Source organism: Neomonachus schauinslandi, chromosome 15 (genome assembly GCF_002201575.2).
Source record: "Neomonachus schauinslandi chromosome 15, ASM220157v2, whole genome shotgun sequence".
Lineage (NCBI taxonomy): Eukaryota > Metazoa > Chordata > Mammalia > Carnivora > Phocidae > Neomonachus > Neomonachus schauinslandi.
The window spans coordinates 2,199,930-2,213,141 of NC_058417.1; the positions used below are offsets into that span (position 1 = coordinate 2,199,930).

The 13,212-nt window shown below is 56.8% G+C and overlaps 2 protein-coding genes across 7 annotated transcripts in view; one reads left to right on the forward strand and one right to left on the reverse strand.

Moving 5' to 3' along the window:
• The first annotated feature begins 5,270 nt into the window (after positions 1-5,270).
• On the forward strand, positions 5,271-10,479 carry EIF5A (eukaryotic translation initiation factor 5A). Of its 6 annotated transcripts, none has more exons than XM_021694610.1 (6): positions 5,271-5,339; positions 7,856-8,041; positions 9,113-9,217; positions 9,391-9,522; positions 9,610-9,689; positions 9,823-10,479. In XM_021694610.1, the coding sequence occupies exons 1-5, from the start codon at positions 5,271-5,273 to the stop codon at positions 9,670-9,672; spliced, it is 555 nt and encodes a 184-aa protein (XP_021550285.1). In that variant the 3' UTR covers positions 9,673-9,689; positions 9,823-10,479. The 6 variants fall into 6 exon arrangements, with proteins under 6 accessions (XP_021550285.1, XP_021550284.1, XP_021550287.1 ...); XM_021694609.1 differs by having other exon boundaries at positions 9,610-9,683; XM_021694612.1 differs by lacking the exon at positions 5,271-5,339 and adding an exon at positions 5,527-5,572 and having other exon boundaries at positions 9,610-9,683.
• Positions 10,480-10,673: 194 nt separating this feature from the next.
• GPS2 (G protein pathway suppressor 2) overlaps positions 10,674-13,212 on the reverse strand; it is a 3,215-nt gene continuing 676 nt past the window's right edge. Inside the window, exons 2-11 of the mRNA XM_044921458.1 lie at positions 12,937-13,099; positions 12,479-12,588; positions 12,287-12,399; positions 12,076-12,155; positions 11,906-11,988; positions 11,553-11,706; positions 11,381-11,470; positions 11,207-11,286; positions 11,024-11,119; positions 10,674-10,847 (exon numbers count right to left, since the gene is read on the reverse strand). Of these exons, the coding sequence (XP_044777393.1) occupies positions 10,764-10,847; positions 11,024-11,119; positions 11,207-11,286; positions 11,381-11,470; positions 11,553-11,706; positions 11,906-11,988; positions 12,076-12,155; positions 12,287-12,399; positions 12,479-12,588; positions 12,937-13,030 (984 nt within the window). The 5' untranslated portion in view covers positions 13,031-13,099 and the 3' untranslated portion in view covers positions 10,674-10,763. The remainder of the gene's footprint in view (positions 10,848-11,023; positions 11,120-11,206; positions 11,287-11,380; positions 11,471-11,552; positions 11,707-11,905; positions 11,989-12,075; positions 12,156-12,286; positions 12,400-12,478; positions 12,589-12,936; positions 13,100-13,212) is intronic.

Consider the following 13,212-nt stretch of genomic DNA (forward strand, 5'->3'; position numbering starts at 1 on the left):
CGGGGCTCGATCCCAGGACCCTGGGATCATGACCTGAGCCAAAGGCAGACGCCCAACGACCGAGCCACCCAGGCGCCCCGTCTTTTTCATCATTCTCTTGACACACCTGGAGCCCCTTGCCCTTCTGTGAGAACAAGTCGTACTAAAAATAGAAGGTTTGTCCTCAATCCCAGTCCCACCCACCTTCCCAAGCCCAGCTTGGTTTGAGACTAACATGCACACATCAGACTCTGAGCTGGCTTCCCAAGATCCTTAGGATCCCGGAATCTTTTTTTTTTTTTTTTAAGATTTTATTTATTTATTTGAGAGAGAGCGAGCAAGCACAAGCCAGGGGAGCGGCAGAGGGAGAAGCGGGCTCCCTGCTCAGCAGGAGTTCGATCCCAGGATCCCGGGATCACGACCTGAGCCGAAGGCAGACGCTTAACGCACTGAGCCGGCCAGGCGTCCCTGTGCATATCTCTTCCTAATGACACGTTCAGTACTGTCTTACTGGTAGCTTGCAACTGGCCGTGATGGAAGTATTTACAGCCATGGAAACTGGCAGATGCTGTGTGCTGATCTTGGGGTCCCTCTACCCAGAGCTGGTGTTAAAAGTTTAGCAGGACAGGGGCTAAGTGTTAAGTGTCTGCCTTCGGCTCAGGTCATGACCCCAGGGTCCTGGGATCGAGTCCCACATCGGGCTCCCTGCTCAGCGGGGAGTCTGCTTCTCCCTCTGCCTATCACTCCCCCTGCTTGTACTCTCCCTCTCTCTCCCCCTCTGGCAAATAAATAAATAAATAATCTAAAAAAAAAAATCTTAGAAATAAATAAATAAAAGAGTAAAGGGCATTCCAGAAAAGGGGAGCAGTGAGGGCAAAGGTGTAAAGGAAAATGTGCAGAGTGAAGACAGAAAGAGAGTCACATCAGTGGTTTGGGGTGGAGGCCAGACGTTGCAAACGAGAGGTGGAGTGGGGGAAACAGAGGCCTGGACCTGATCATGGAGTCTGGAATCCATGCAGAGGAGCAGGGTCTTTTCTCTTGCAGCTAATGGCGAGGCAATGCCAGTCACTGATGCCGCTGGGCTCTGGGGAGCTCACACCAGCCATGGGGGGCGGGGGATCAGAATGAATCGGTGGCACACAGAGTTTTTAGAGCAGGAAAGTACTCTGAGTGGTACTATAATGGTGGACGCAGGTCCTCACACATCCATCCAAACCCAAAGAATGTACAACCCCGAGAGTGAGCCCTATCGTAAACTAGACTCTGGGTGATCACGGCGTGTCAGGGTAGACTCATCAACCGTAACAAATTTCAAAATAGGAGGTTTAGAAAGTCTCCCAGAGTAGATATAAACTTATTTGGCAAACTTCTTTCTCAACAGAACATGGGTGCCTTCCAGATGATCACCCTCTGAGAAAGAAATGAGAAAATAATGAGATGGATTGCCAGGACAGCATCCAAAACCAAGGAAAATCTACAGAAGTGTCGCTGGAGAGTTCTTCCCGAATGTCTGAATTTTCATCTTGCTGAGTGGGTGTAACCCCAGAAGGTGGGAAAGAAATGTGAATTGCCATTAAGATAGGATCTGATCAATTGTATTCAAATCAGTTCTCAAGAAAGAAACTTCTATGAGACCTAAAGGGGGACGCTCTGTATGTAAATCATAAAAAGAAAAAGAAAAAAAAAGCCAGAGAGGTTCTCCAATAATTTTTAGGGGAGTTCTGACCCAGGATTATCACTGTTCCAGGATTATTATTATCCTTCTCCTTCTCCTTCTTCTTCTTCTTCCTTTTAACGATTTTATTTATTTATTTGAGAGAGAGAGAGAATGAGCGAGTTGGGGGAACAGAGGGAGAGGATCTCAAGCGGACTCCCCACCGAGCATGGAGCCGGACCCTGAGATCAGTCTCATAACCTGAGCTCATAAGCCTGAGCCAAAATCAAGAGTCAGATGATTAACCAACTGAGCCACCCAGTTGCCCCTACAGGATTCTCTCTCTCTCTCTTTTTTTTTAGATTTTATTTATTCATGAGAGACAGAGAGAGAGAGAGAGGGAGGCAGAGGGAGAAGCAGGCTCCCCGCAGAGCAGGGAGCCTGACACGGGGCTCGATCCCAGGACCCTGAGATCATGACCTGAGCCGAAGGCAGACGCTTAACCGACTGAGCCACCCAGGCGTCCCTACAGGATTCTTTTTGAAGGGGAGACAGACTGGCCTCTTTTATACTGAAGACAAATGCACTATGCTCTTAGAGCTGTAATGTATTAGTTATGAAGTACATGCAGTTAATCCCCTTGCCTGATTTCAAGGTTCCTGGACTAGATTTTTCTGATAGAAAAGAAAGGAGAGATGGACCAGACGAAATAAATGTTCTGTTGCCCTTTGCCTTTTCAACCCATTTATAGAGAAGTTGATATTGCCACTCTTTGGTCCATCTATTGTGAGTCTGGTTAACTTGAGCCAGGTGCACCTTTATGCAACAATAAATGGATCTTTACAGTGTACCAAATATTTGCCAGGCACAATTTTAGGAGCTGTGAACACAGTAATGAACAAAATAGACAGGTTCCCAACTTCATACAGGTTCTATTCTAAAGGGGAAATCCAGACATTAGCAAAGCCATTACACAAATAAATGGATATCAACAGTACGTGGCAGATGCTGTAATATTTGCTGCGAGAACACAGAACATGAGAAGCTGACTTAGTCTGGTAGGTCAGGAAAGGTTCCCTCAAGAAGTGACTTGACTGGCAACATAAAACGTTAGGGCTGACGGAGCTGAGGACTCCACCCTGGATCATGGTGACCCCATACATGCCGTGCTAGGGAGGTTCTCCCAGGTACTAAATCTCATCTCTCTACAGTCCTATACAGTATTTTGCCTTTTTCTTTCCCTGAGCGTGTATAACTCAGTCTTCTATCAAGATGATTTGTGCCTTTTTCAGTTTGAATGGAAGTTCTTCGGGGTTGTCATCACTCGGCGTCCTTGCGGTATGTGGAACTTGTGCCTTAGGTCAGCTAGGATGCTTCGCCAATGTCTCAGGGGGATGAACGAGTGAGGACGGGCACATTATGCACAGGAGGTATTGCTGTACAAACATGACAGTACTTTTTTTTAAGTAACAGCTTTATTGAGATACAATTCACATACCATACAATTCAATTATTTAAAGCGTATAATTCAGTGTTTTTTGTTTTTTTTTTAAAGATTTTATTTATTTATTTGACAGAGACAGAGATAGCGAGAGCAGGAACACAAGCAGCGGGAGTGGGAGAGGGAGAAGCAGGCTTCCCCTCGAGGAGGGAGCCCGATGTGGGACTCGATCCCAGGACCCTGGGATCATGACCTGAGCCGAAGGCAGACGCTTAACGACTGAGCCACCCAGGCACCCTAATTCAGTGTTTTTTCATATCTGAAGAATGCGGCCATCGGTCCAATCAATGTTGGAACATTTTCATCACCCTAAAAGTCATCCCCTGTCCCCTTCCCCATACCCATGAGCAGCCACTCTCCGTGTCCGCATTTCCCTCTAACCTCTCAACACTAGGCAACTGCTAATCCATGTTCTGTCTCTGTGGATTTGCCTATTCTGGACATTTCATGTAAATGGAATTATACACTATGTGGTCTTTTGTGACTGACGTTCACTGAGCATAATGCTTCAAGTTTTATCCTTTTTGTTGCTGCATAATATTTCATTGTATGGATATACCATATTTTATTTATCCTTTCATCAGCTGGTGGACATTCGGGTAGTTTCCGCTCTTGACCTATTATGAATAATGCTGCTTTGAACATTCCTGTATGAGTTTTTAAAATTGAGGTGGAAATCACATGACATAAAACTTTTTACATCAACAATTCAGTGCCATTTAGTGCATTCACAACGTTCTGCAATCACCATCTTTATTTAATTCCCAAACATTTTGGGGCGCCTGGGTGGCTCAGTCGTTAAGCATCTGCCTTCGGCTCAGGTCATGATCCCAAGGTCCTGGGGGCGAGCCCCGCGTCGGGCTCCCTGCTCCATGGGAAGCCTGCTTCTCCCTCTCCCACTCCTCCTGCTTGCGTTCCCTCTCTCGCTGTGTCTCTCTCTGTCAAATAAATAAATAAAATCTAAAAAAAAAAAAAAAATTCCCAAACATTTCATCACTCTAAAATAAAACCCCATACCCATTCCCCTCATCCAGCCCAGCACATGTTAGCCACCAATCTACTTTCTGCTTCAAGGGGTTTACCTATTCTGGGTATTTCATATCATTCAAATCGTAGGGTATTTCATATCATTCAGATCATAGGCTATGTGACCTTTAGTGACTGGCTTCTTTCCCTTAGCATGGTATTTTTGAAGTTCATCCAGTTGAAGCACGTCTTAGTACTTCATTCCTCTTCTGTGATTGAATAATATTCCATGACAGGTATGGACCGCACTTGATCCATTCATCTGTTGGTGGATGTTTGGGTTGTTTCCACCCTTTGGCTACTGTGAATAGCGCCCCTGTACATACTCTCCCGCGAAGATCCGAGTACCTGTCTTTAACGATTTGGGGCATATACCTAGGAGTGGAGTTGTTGGGTCGTAGGGACAATACATCTGTGAGAAGAGCAGCTTTGGGCTTTAAACAATGCGCCCAGGCAGTTGGGGGTTGTTTTCGGGCTTGTTTTTGCTTTTTTCAGGAAAAGGCAGAGATTTCAGACAGTAGAGTGGAGGGAACTGGGAGTGATGGTAGACCATGCTCCCTCAGCTTTTCTCAATGCAAGCCAGTGTCTGCAGGGCGTGCACATCGACCGCGTCCTGGGATTCCGCGGACCCCGGCGCGGGCTTCCAAGCCCGGGTATTCGGCCAGGCTCAGGTTTGGAAACCTGGAAACTGGAGGGAGGAGACTACGGAGTGTCGGGGGAGGCGGCCGCCGGGGAAGTTGCTGGTCTCCCGCTTCACGGTCCTCTGCCATGGCTTAGGGAACGCCGGTGGAATTTAACGCGCCACTCGTCTTTACAGAGTTCTTCCTAAGGGCGCTCGCAGACACCTGTTTCGGCCACGGCAGGGAGCAGCCGGGGGCAGAGGAGGGGAGAAAGGCCGTGCAAGCCTCGCCGGGGCTCTCCGGCCGCCCCAGGCGGCCAGGCGGCCCAGGGCTTCCACAAGATGGTGGCCGCCACGCGGCCGCTCTAGCTCGCGGCTGGAACTCTATGGCCGAGCCGCGGCCGGCCGCGCAGAGCGGTGAAGCTGATATGGGCGGTAACCCGACCACACTAGCGCGCTAGGATGTGTGAGCGGAAAGAGCCCTCCCGCGCATGTGTGGAAAGCGGGGGATGGGCTTTGAGACGAGGGGCCCACCCCGCAGTGCAAGTTTTCTGAAACGTGTGAGTCGTTTAAGTCCAGTTAAAGCCGAGGTGGGGCGTTCCCCAGACGCATGCGTCCTAGCCGAGACCAGCGATACAGTGGCGTGGTCTTTTCAACGCCCGGCGTACAGGCGACGTCTGAGGTGGAAGGGGCGGTCAGGATTCCCACCACGCATGCGCTTTGAGGCCGAGGCGTTTCCTTCAGAGGGTGTGGAGTGCAGGGCTCTTCTTTGCGCAGGCGCAAGTCCTGTCCGGTAGGGCTAGTGGTCTATCACGGGAAGGGAAGAGGAGATTGAAGGGCTTAAAAAACCGGGTGCGCCTGCGCACTGCCTACGGGTGGGAAGAGCTCGGGGTTTGTGAGGGGCGGGGTCACGCATACGCGTCATTGGATGGGTAGGTGGGAGGGAGGGTGGAGCTCGGGGAGGATCTGTGCGCTTGCGCAGTGCGGGGGTGGAGGGCGGAGGGGGATAGATAGCACGCTTGCGCGGCTGTCACAGGGCTGCTTGGTTGGTCAGTGGGGAGTCGGCGCCTGCGTACTAAGACCCGTGTGCAGCAGCGGCGGCGGCGGTAGAGGCGGCGGCGGCGGCGGCGGTAGCGGGCTCGGGGGCAGCGGTTGGGCTCGCGGCGAGCGGACGGGGTCGAGTCAGTGCGTTCGCGCGAGGTGAGAGCGGCAGGGCGCGCGTGCGCGGAACTCTGGCGTGGGCCCGGGAGTGGAGATGGAACTGCGCGAGGGTCGGGGAGGGGGCAGAGGGGAGCGGCGGCCGCCGCCGCCGCACAGGGTTCGGTCCGCGAGCCGCGCGAGGTGCGGAGAGGCGCGGGCGCGCGCCCCGGCTAGCGCGCGGGGTGACGGTTGGGGCCGGCCGGGTGACGTTGGAGCGACGCAGGGCGGGGGACGGCGAGTCGCGAGGCCGCCACGCGGGAGAGGCCGCCGGGCGGCCACGCCGGGGCGAGGGCCGGGGGCCAGATCGGCCCGCCGGGGCAAGGGGAGCTGGGCGGTTGAGAACCGGGCGCCGCGAGGCCACGTGAGGTGGGGGAGGGGGCTATTCGGTGAGAGGGCATGTGGGGGGGGGGGTTGGCGGCCGGCCGGGGGGGAGGGGAGGCGGCGTGGCTCCGGCCTGGCGCGGCCTTTGGGGAGGGGGTGCCGGCGGCACCGGAAGTGTCCCCTACCGGAGGCTGCCCTCGGGGTCGGAAGCCTCATGGCCGAACGTGGACGGGGGCCGCATGGCAGCGCGGGGACCCCTCCCCCCCAGATCCCGGCCACCGGAAGCCCCAGGAGGCCACATGGTGGGCGGGAGCCGGCAACCCCCCAGCGCGGGGAGAGGTGGTCCTCGCGGGCGCCCAAGGGAGCTTGGAATTTTGGGGAGGGGGAGAAGCGCGAGGCCCGGGTCCTGATCAGCCCGGAGAGCCCGCTGCGGGCATATGTTAGCGCTCCCCCGCCGCATGGGCCCCTGGCGCTCTCCCCCCGACTCTGATGCGAAGTGAGGCGTCCCGCCAGGTGTAAGTAGCGCTCTCCCTGGCTGGGTGGCCGGAGGAACGGGGACATCCCGGGCGATTGGACGGCGGCCCAACTCCTGTGGGTCGTGCCGACGGCGCCTTCACGTCCCGGGCGGAGAGCTCCCCGCCGGGACCGGTGCTCTTCACCTTGTCACTTCCTGCCCGCGGTGTCGGGCTCGGGAGCGCTGACGCCGCCAGCCCCGCAGAACTTACTCTACTCACTCCCACCAGCCTTTTGCTTTCATTTTATTGTCATTCACTATTTCCCAGTCCTCCACTTTCCGCTGAGCCTACAGGCCCGGCCTGAAAAGCCGACAGGACTGGTGCATCCTGGGAAAAGGGGGAGGGCCCTCGCGGAGAGGCCGGGTTCCTGGGTTCCCTTTGGGAAACGAGATGGAGGTGTTCGGCAGGGGGGAAAGTTAGCAACAACTTTACTTTCTCTCTCTCGGCTGTGTCTGCAAATGCACGTTGGAGAGGCGGGAATCCCCCAAAGAGGCCTTGTGGTTTCCTGTACCAATGACTGGCTCGTGTGTGGATAGGGTGGGGGGTGTTACAGAGACGGGTGGGGCCCTGTTCTCCGGTCTCCACCCTCCCCTCTCCCCCACCCCACGATAGCCCCGCCCTTTTGCTGGCTCATGGCTGCTCACCTAATTATAGCCCTGGTTGTGAGTGGGGAAGAGGGGTGGTTGGTTTCAGTGGCAAGTAACACCTGAGTCTTCCCCCTCCCAGGAATCAGGCCTTTGTCCGTTTACCAGGTTGGGCATCCTAACTGCCTGGAGCCTTCCTTTCCCAAGCCACGCCTTTAGCTTTCATTTGGGCTGGGGGGTCCAGCTTCTGTCTCCCTCCACTCCCAGACACGCACCAGTTCTTAAGTATTTGTGGTCCCAATCGGTATTTAACCTGGGTACGTCGCTTTTTTAGGTGGATGATGGAAGAAAAGGGCTGTGGGAAGAACGAAGCCGTGTTTTCAGGGAGGAGTGAGGTAGATTGAGACCTCTGTTGACCTCCATCCTGACTGGCTCGGGTTTTCTTTTTGACTCTAGTTGGAATCGAAGCCTCTTAAAATGGCAGATGACTTGGACTTCGAGACAGGAGATGCAGGGGCCTCAGCCACCTTCCCAATGCAGTGCTCAGCATTACGTAAGAACGGCTTTGTGGTGCTCAAAGGCCGGCCATGTAAGATCGTGGAGATGTCTACCTCCAAGACCGGCAAGCACGGCCATGCCAAGGTTAGAACTTGACCTCTCCACATCGTGCCTTCCCCACACTCTCCACAGGTTGTCCTCAGTCCCAGCCCTGTCCGTTCCTTTAGCGCTGGCTTCCCGTCCATCTGCTTGCGTTCAGCCCTCAGCCCTGGCCCCCTTTCACCTGTGCCTTTGGGAGGCCTTGGGCTCTTCCTTGGTGACCCTTCCCTTTCCCCACCCTTGTGTGAGGCTCTCACTTCTCCAGGTGCTCTTTTCAGCTGCTCCTTCCTTCGTGGCTTTCCGTTTTTGTGTCTTTTCCCTTGAGTCTTTGTTCCTGAGGCTTCTCCGGGCCTAATACCGGAGGCAGCCTTTCCTGGAGGGCGCCAGCATAGCTCTGAGCCTCCGAGCCACCTTGCTGCCCCACACTCCGCACCAGCTTTCCCTTTGGTCTCTGATGCGGTGTCACCGAGTCTCTGCCTGCCCCCCCGCCTTGAGTTCCCTGAGGCGGCCTCTTGCTTCCTTGGGTCCTAACATTCTTGCTAGTGCTTTCCATGTCAGTTAAGGTTTTTCTCTCCTCGAAAACTTGACCTGGTCCATCCTTGTTGGATTTCTTAGGGTTTTGGTCCCTAGGTGGTTTGTCTTCTGTTGGCTTAGCATTCATCCTGGGGTCTCTCCTGGTTTTTTTATTTCCTGTGGCATAGTTCTCCCTGAAGTCATCCTCCTTTCCGCCCTCTTCCTTTCTCGTTCCTTCTTGTTTTCCCAAGTTCTGCGCCTTTTATGCGGATGTCCAGACGCTCTTCCGAAGGTTTTACCTAGACTCCCCTCCCCCCCCCCCCCCGGGTTCCTGGGTCAGTGTTCTCATAGCTCAGGGTAACTGGCCACCCCAAGCCTGCCCCATGGTTTCCCTGGTTAGTCACCCAACCTCAATGGGAGTCTCTCTGCCTCCAGTTCTTGCTAGAGGCTTTATCTAGTGTTTGAGTCCATTGGCTTGATTCCACCTTCCCTGATTTTGCCCTAACAGCTTCGTCTGACTTCCCCCGACAGGGGGTAGCGCATGCCTTTCTCTCCATCCTACCATTTGGTTGGGTTTCTCTTTCATGTGATGCATACATACAGGTTCACCTGGTTGGTATTGACATCTTCACTGGCAAGAAATACGAAGATATCTGCCCGTCAACTCATAATATGGATGTTCCCAACATCAAAAGGAATGATTTCCAGGTACGTAGGTGGGTTGGTGGTTTGTTGGGGGCGGGTACAGATTGACCAGAGGAGCTTGTGCTGGGAGAGGGGGAGCAGGACAACACGGAGTTGGCCGCCCCTGTTTGTCCTCAGGCCCTTTATCCTCCAGCTTCGTGGGCCAACTGGGCGCTTCCTTCCCTCTCTGCCCCCAGCTGATCGGCATCCAGGATGGGTATCTATCACTGCTCCAGGATAGCGGGGAGGTGCGAGAGGACCTTCGTCTGCCCGAGGGAGACCTCGGCAAGGAGATTGAGCAGAAGTATGACTGTGGAGAAGAGATCCTGGTACGCTGCCCCCCGCCTCGGGCCCAGCTGCACCCTCTGCGCCTCTGCCCCGGAGCTCCCCTCTGACTCTCCCCTTTGCGCCCGCAGATCACGGTGCTGTCTGCCATGACAGAGGAGGCAGCTGTTGCAATCAAGGCCATGGCAAAATAACTGGCTCCCAGGTGAAGGTGACCCACTCCCCTGGCCCGGCCCACGTTTTGTCGTCCCCACCGAAAACCTGCTCGAGCCCTGACCGTCCGGGCTTCCTTCCTGGGGACGGTGTCGTCCTGCCTGACCCGCTCTCTCCCCCCCCCTCCCCAGGGTGGCAGCGGTGGCAGCGGTGATCCTCATGACTGCAGAGGCCCCCTCCCCCAGCCTGGCCCAGCTCCAGTGGGCCCTTGGCTGGACTCCTCCTCCTCCACGATTTATTTGACGTTTTATTTTGGTTTCCCCCACACACCCTCAATCTGTCGGGGAGCCCCTGCCCTTCCTCCTGCTCCCTCGGCCAGGAGCGAGTGACCCCCCGGCCTTGGCGAAGCTGCCCTCCTGTTCTCTCCCTCTGCACTACAGCTCTGGTAGGGGAGAGGGGGTGGGTGCTGCTTGTGGTTTAGTGGGTTGGTTTTGGTTTTTTTTGTTTTTGTTTTTTTTTTTTAATTCAATCTGGAATCAGAAAGCTGTGGATTCTGGTAAATGGTCCTTGTGCCCTACCCCCACTCATCCCTGCTCTGGTCCCTTGTTTCCCATGGCCCTTTACCCCAAGCACCACCCCACAGACTGGGGACCAGCCCCCTCCCCTGCCTATGTCTCTCCCCAAATACCTTTAGCTGGGGAGGGAAGAGGAGGAGAGGGGAGGGGACCTGCCCCCTCCTTAGGCATCTGGGAGGGCCCTGCCCCCATGGGCTTCACCTTCCCTGTGGGCTCTCTCCCCGACACATTTGTTAAAATCAAACCTGAATAAAACCAGAAGTTTAATATGAAGGCCCCAACTCAGTTGCTTCTTTGAATTAAATGGGTGTTTGCTGACTAGAACGTAAAGCTGGAAACCACGGCACTGAACTCTGCTGCTGAGTTCGTTTCCCACCCACCGTCCTCCTGTGACCTGCCCACCACTCCTCATCCTCCATGCAGCCCTGGCCTGGGCCCGGAGAAAGGTGACACAGCAGCCGGGGGCGGTGGCAGGTAGATTTTATTGGACTGGGACACACCAGGGGCCCTCACCCGTGGCGGGGTTTGGGTGTGAGCTTGAAGATAAAATCTGACGATCACTTGTGGTAGAATCGCGGATTCTGGCTGTGCTGGATGAAGGGGAGCCGAGGGCCAGGCTGGCTGGTAGCTGCAAAGCCCGACTGGTGGTGGTGGAAGGGGGGGCTCTGTCGGTGTGGCCCTCCCCCTCAACGCACCCTCCGCACTCCAAGCCACCCCCCAGAGAGGGGGAAAAGGAGGGGTGGGGGCCGCCTCTCCTACCCGGTCCTGCTTTCCCTGGAAGCGCAGGGCTTCGGGCGGGTGGGATTCCCATCCTTACCTTCCCTGCCGGTTGCATCTGCACAGGGAGCTGGGGAGAGGCAAGGAGTCCGGGGGCTGGATGCAGAGCTTGGGGATGCATGGGGCGCAGGGAGGACTGCGGAGAAGAGAGTCAGGACCTGAGGCAGCCCGGGGCGCCCCTTGGCAGAGCGCTGCCCTTGACCTGCCAAGACTCCATACTCACTGAGTCAGAGAAACCGGTCTGCGGGTTGGCGTGTTCCATCTGCTTCTGTAAGGACAGGGCACCGCCAGGCTGGAGGAAGCCTAGGGAGGGAAGGAGGAGTGTGCGGGATGAACAGAGCCCGGGAAGGAGAGGCAGGGAGGACGCAGGGGCCAGGGCCGCGGTGGGCGGCCTCACCTGTCTGGGTGGGCTGGAAGTGGCCGTGCACCGCGTAGGGCTGGGGCTGCGGCTGAGACAGGTACTGCACCGCCGGGAACGCCGAAGGTGCTGAGGAGGCAGGGGCGCAGGCGGTCGGGCCTCCTTCCGGCCGCTTGGTTACCGGCCGCCTCCCTCTCTCCCCACCGCTCACCTCTGAGCTGCTGACCAGGGCTGTAGGCCGGTTGCGTGGGCCCGTAGTGGGGTGGGGGCTGAGCGGTCGCATAGGCCCCGCCAGGGCTGCCTTGGAATTGACCGTGCTCCGGGGTCCCTGCGAAAGCAGCTGCCGAGCCCACGTAGTGCCGGGTCTGGAGGGAGGAGAGCGCTCACTGGTGCCGTCCACTGCAAGGCAGAACCCCAAGCGCCTCGCCTACGCCCCGCGTTGCACAATACGGTCAAGCGTCACGCGACGCTCACGACTTGGACGCTCGGTTCACAAAGGCGCCTGGGTCCGCGTGGAAGTAGCCGAGAAAACCAGTGCGCTCCACACTCAATCCTACTCCTTACTGTAAGCACTTGGGGCCCGAACATCTGTTTGGCCCTGTCGGCCGCCATGAGGGTTCCTGGGCGACTGTGTCCTCCAGGGCTCCCTAGACAGGGAGAGGGGCTTCGTGAGGCTGAAGTGGGTGGCTGTGAGCCCCAGGAGGGCGCGTTCCCCCCCGCGGGGCCTTCCTCACCCTGCATGCTGAGGAGGTGAGTTCCTGTGTGAACCGTCAGGCTCTGCGGGTACGCGGCTGACGTCAGAGTGGTCAGGTCACTGCGGGGAGAGGCGAGCAGGTCAAAATCGAGGACAAGGACAAGTGCCCCTCTTCTGCCATTAGACACCGATCTGGTTTGTTACCAGATCCCAGTTACGCTCTGCCCCAACTTCTAGCTCTCCAATCCCACCTCTGCTCCTTTCGCCTCCGTTTCTCTTCCTCATGTAGAACTTTCTTGAGCTGCAGGAAGAGCTGGTGCTTCTCTTCCTGTAGGGCCAACAGCTTCTCCTGCAACTTCAGGATCTGCGGAGGGCGGGGACTGGAGCTGAAGGCAGGAGAGCCAAGGGAGGAAAGAGCTGGGACAGATCAAGGGGCCGCTTACTTGTTCCTTGGTCTCCTCCAGTGACATTCTCTCCTCCATCTCCTTCTTCTTCCTCCTCTCTTGCTCTTCTTTCATCTTCTGTTCCATCATCTTGTCCACCTCTTCCTCCTCTGGAGAAAGAGGCAGAATGGGAAGACGGCAAGGTGGTTAGAATACTAAGAGCGGCAGGGATCGAGGACCTGCAAAAGGCGGTTATCACAACGCTCCCTCTGCCCCTCGGTAACGGCTCTTTCCTTCCGGAGGGGACAGGGAGGGAGGCTTGATTAGGTGCTCTCCAAGGTCCTTCCCGACCCAAGGGTTCTGGAGCTCAGACCCGGCGTCCAGCTCCCACCACCTGCGGGGCCGCCCCGTCCCATCCCTCCCCCGCGCGGCCGCGGCGCGCTGCTCCGCCCGTGGTGGGGGCCGGCCCCGGCGGAGCGCTGCCGCCCGGGGTGTCCTCCCGCTCGGACCCAGCTCACCCTGCCGCTTGCGCTCCCGCTCCATCATGATGTGTCGGTGCAACGCGCGGGCCATGGCGTTGGAAAGCTTGGGGCGCTCCAGGAGCGCGGGCATGGTGCTGCCGGGGGCGCTCGGGCCGTGGGCGCCCGGCTCTGCCACGGACTGCCAGACCTCGGACCGGGCCTACCGGGAGGCGGGCGCTCAGGGGGGTCGCGCCGGGCGGGCCGAGGCGGAAGCCCGCCCGCCGCCGCCGCCGCCGCCACCGCCGCCACCACCCCGGGCACGTGCCCGGCGCC

What these genes read in the sequence shown, in the direction of transcription:
- EIF5A (XM_021694610.1), top strand. Translation starts at nt 5,271, where the DNA reads ATGTGTGGAAAGCGGGGGATGGGCTTTGAGACGAGGGGCCCACCCCGC. An exon ending in GTGCAAGTTTTCTGAAACGT is followed by an intron (nt 5,340 to 7,855) that starts GTGAGTCGTTTA and finishes TTTTGACTCTAG; the next exon opens with TTGGAATCGAAGCCTCTTAA. An exon ending in TCAAAAGGAATGATTTCCAG is followed by an intron (nt 9,218 to 9,390) that starts GTACGTAGGTGG and finishes CTCTGCCCCCAG; the next exon opens with CTGATCGGCATCCAGGATGG.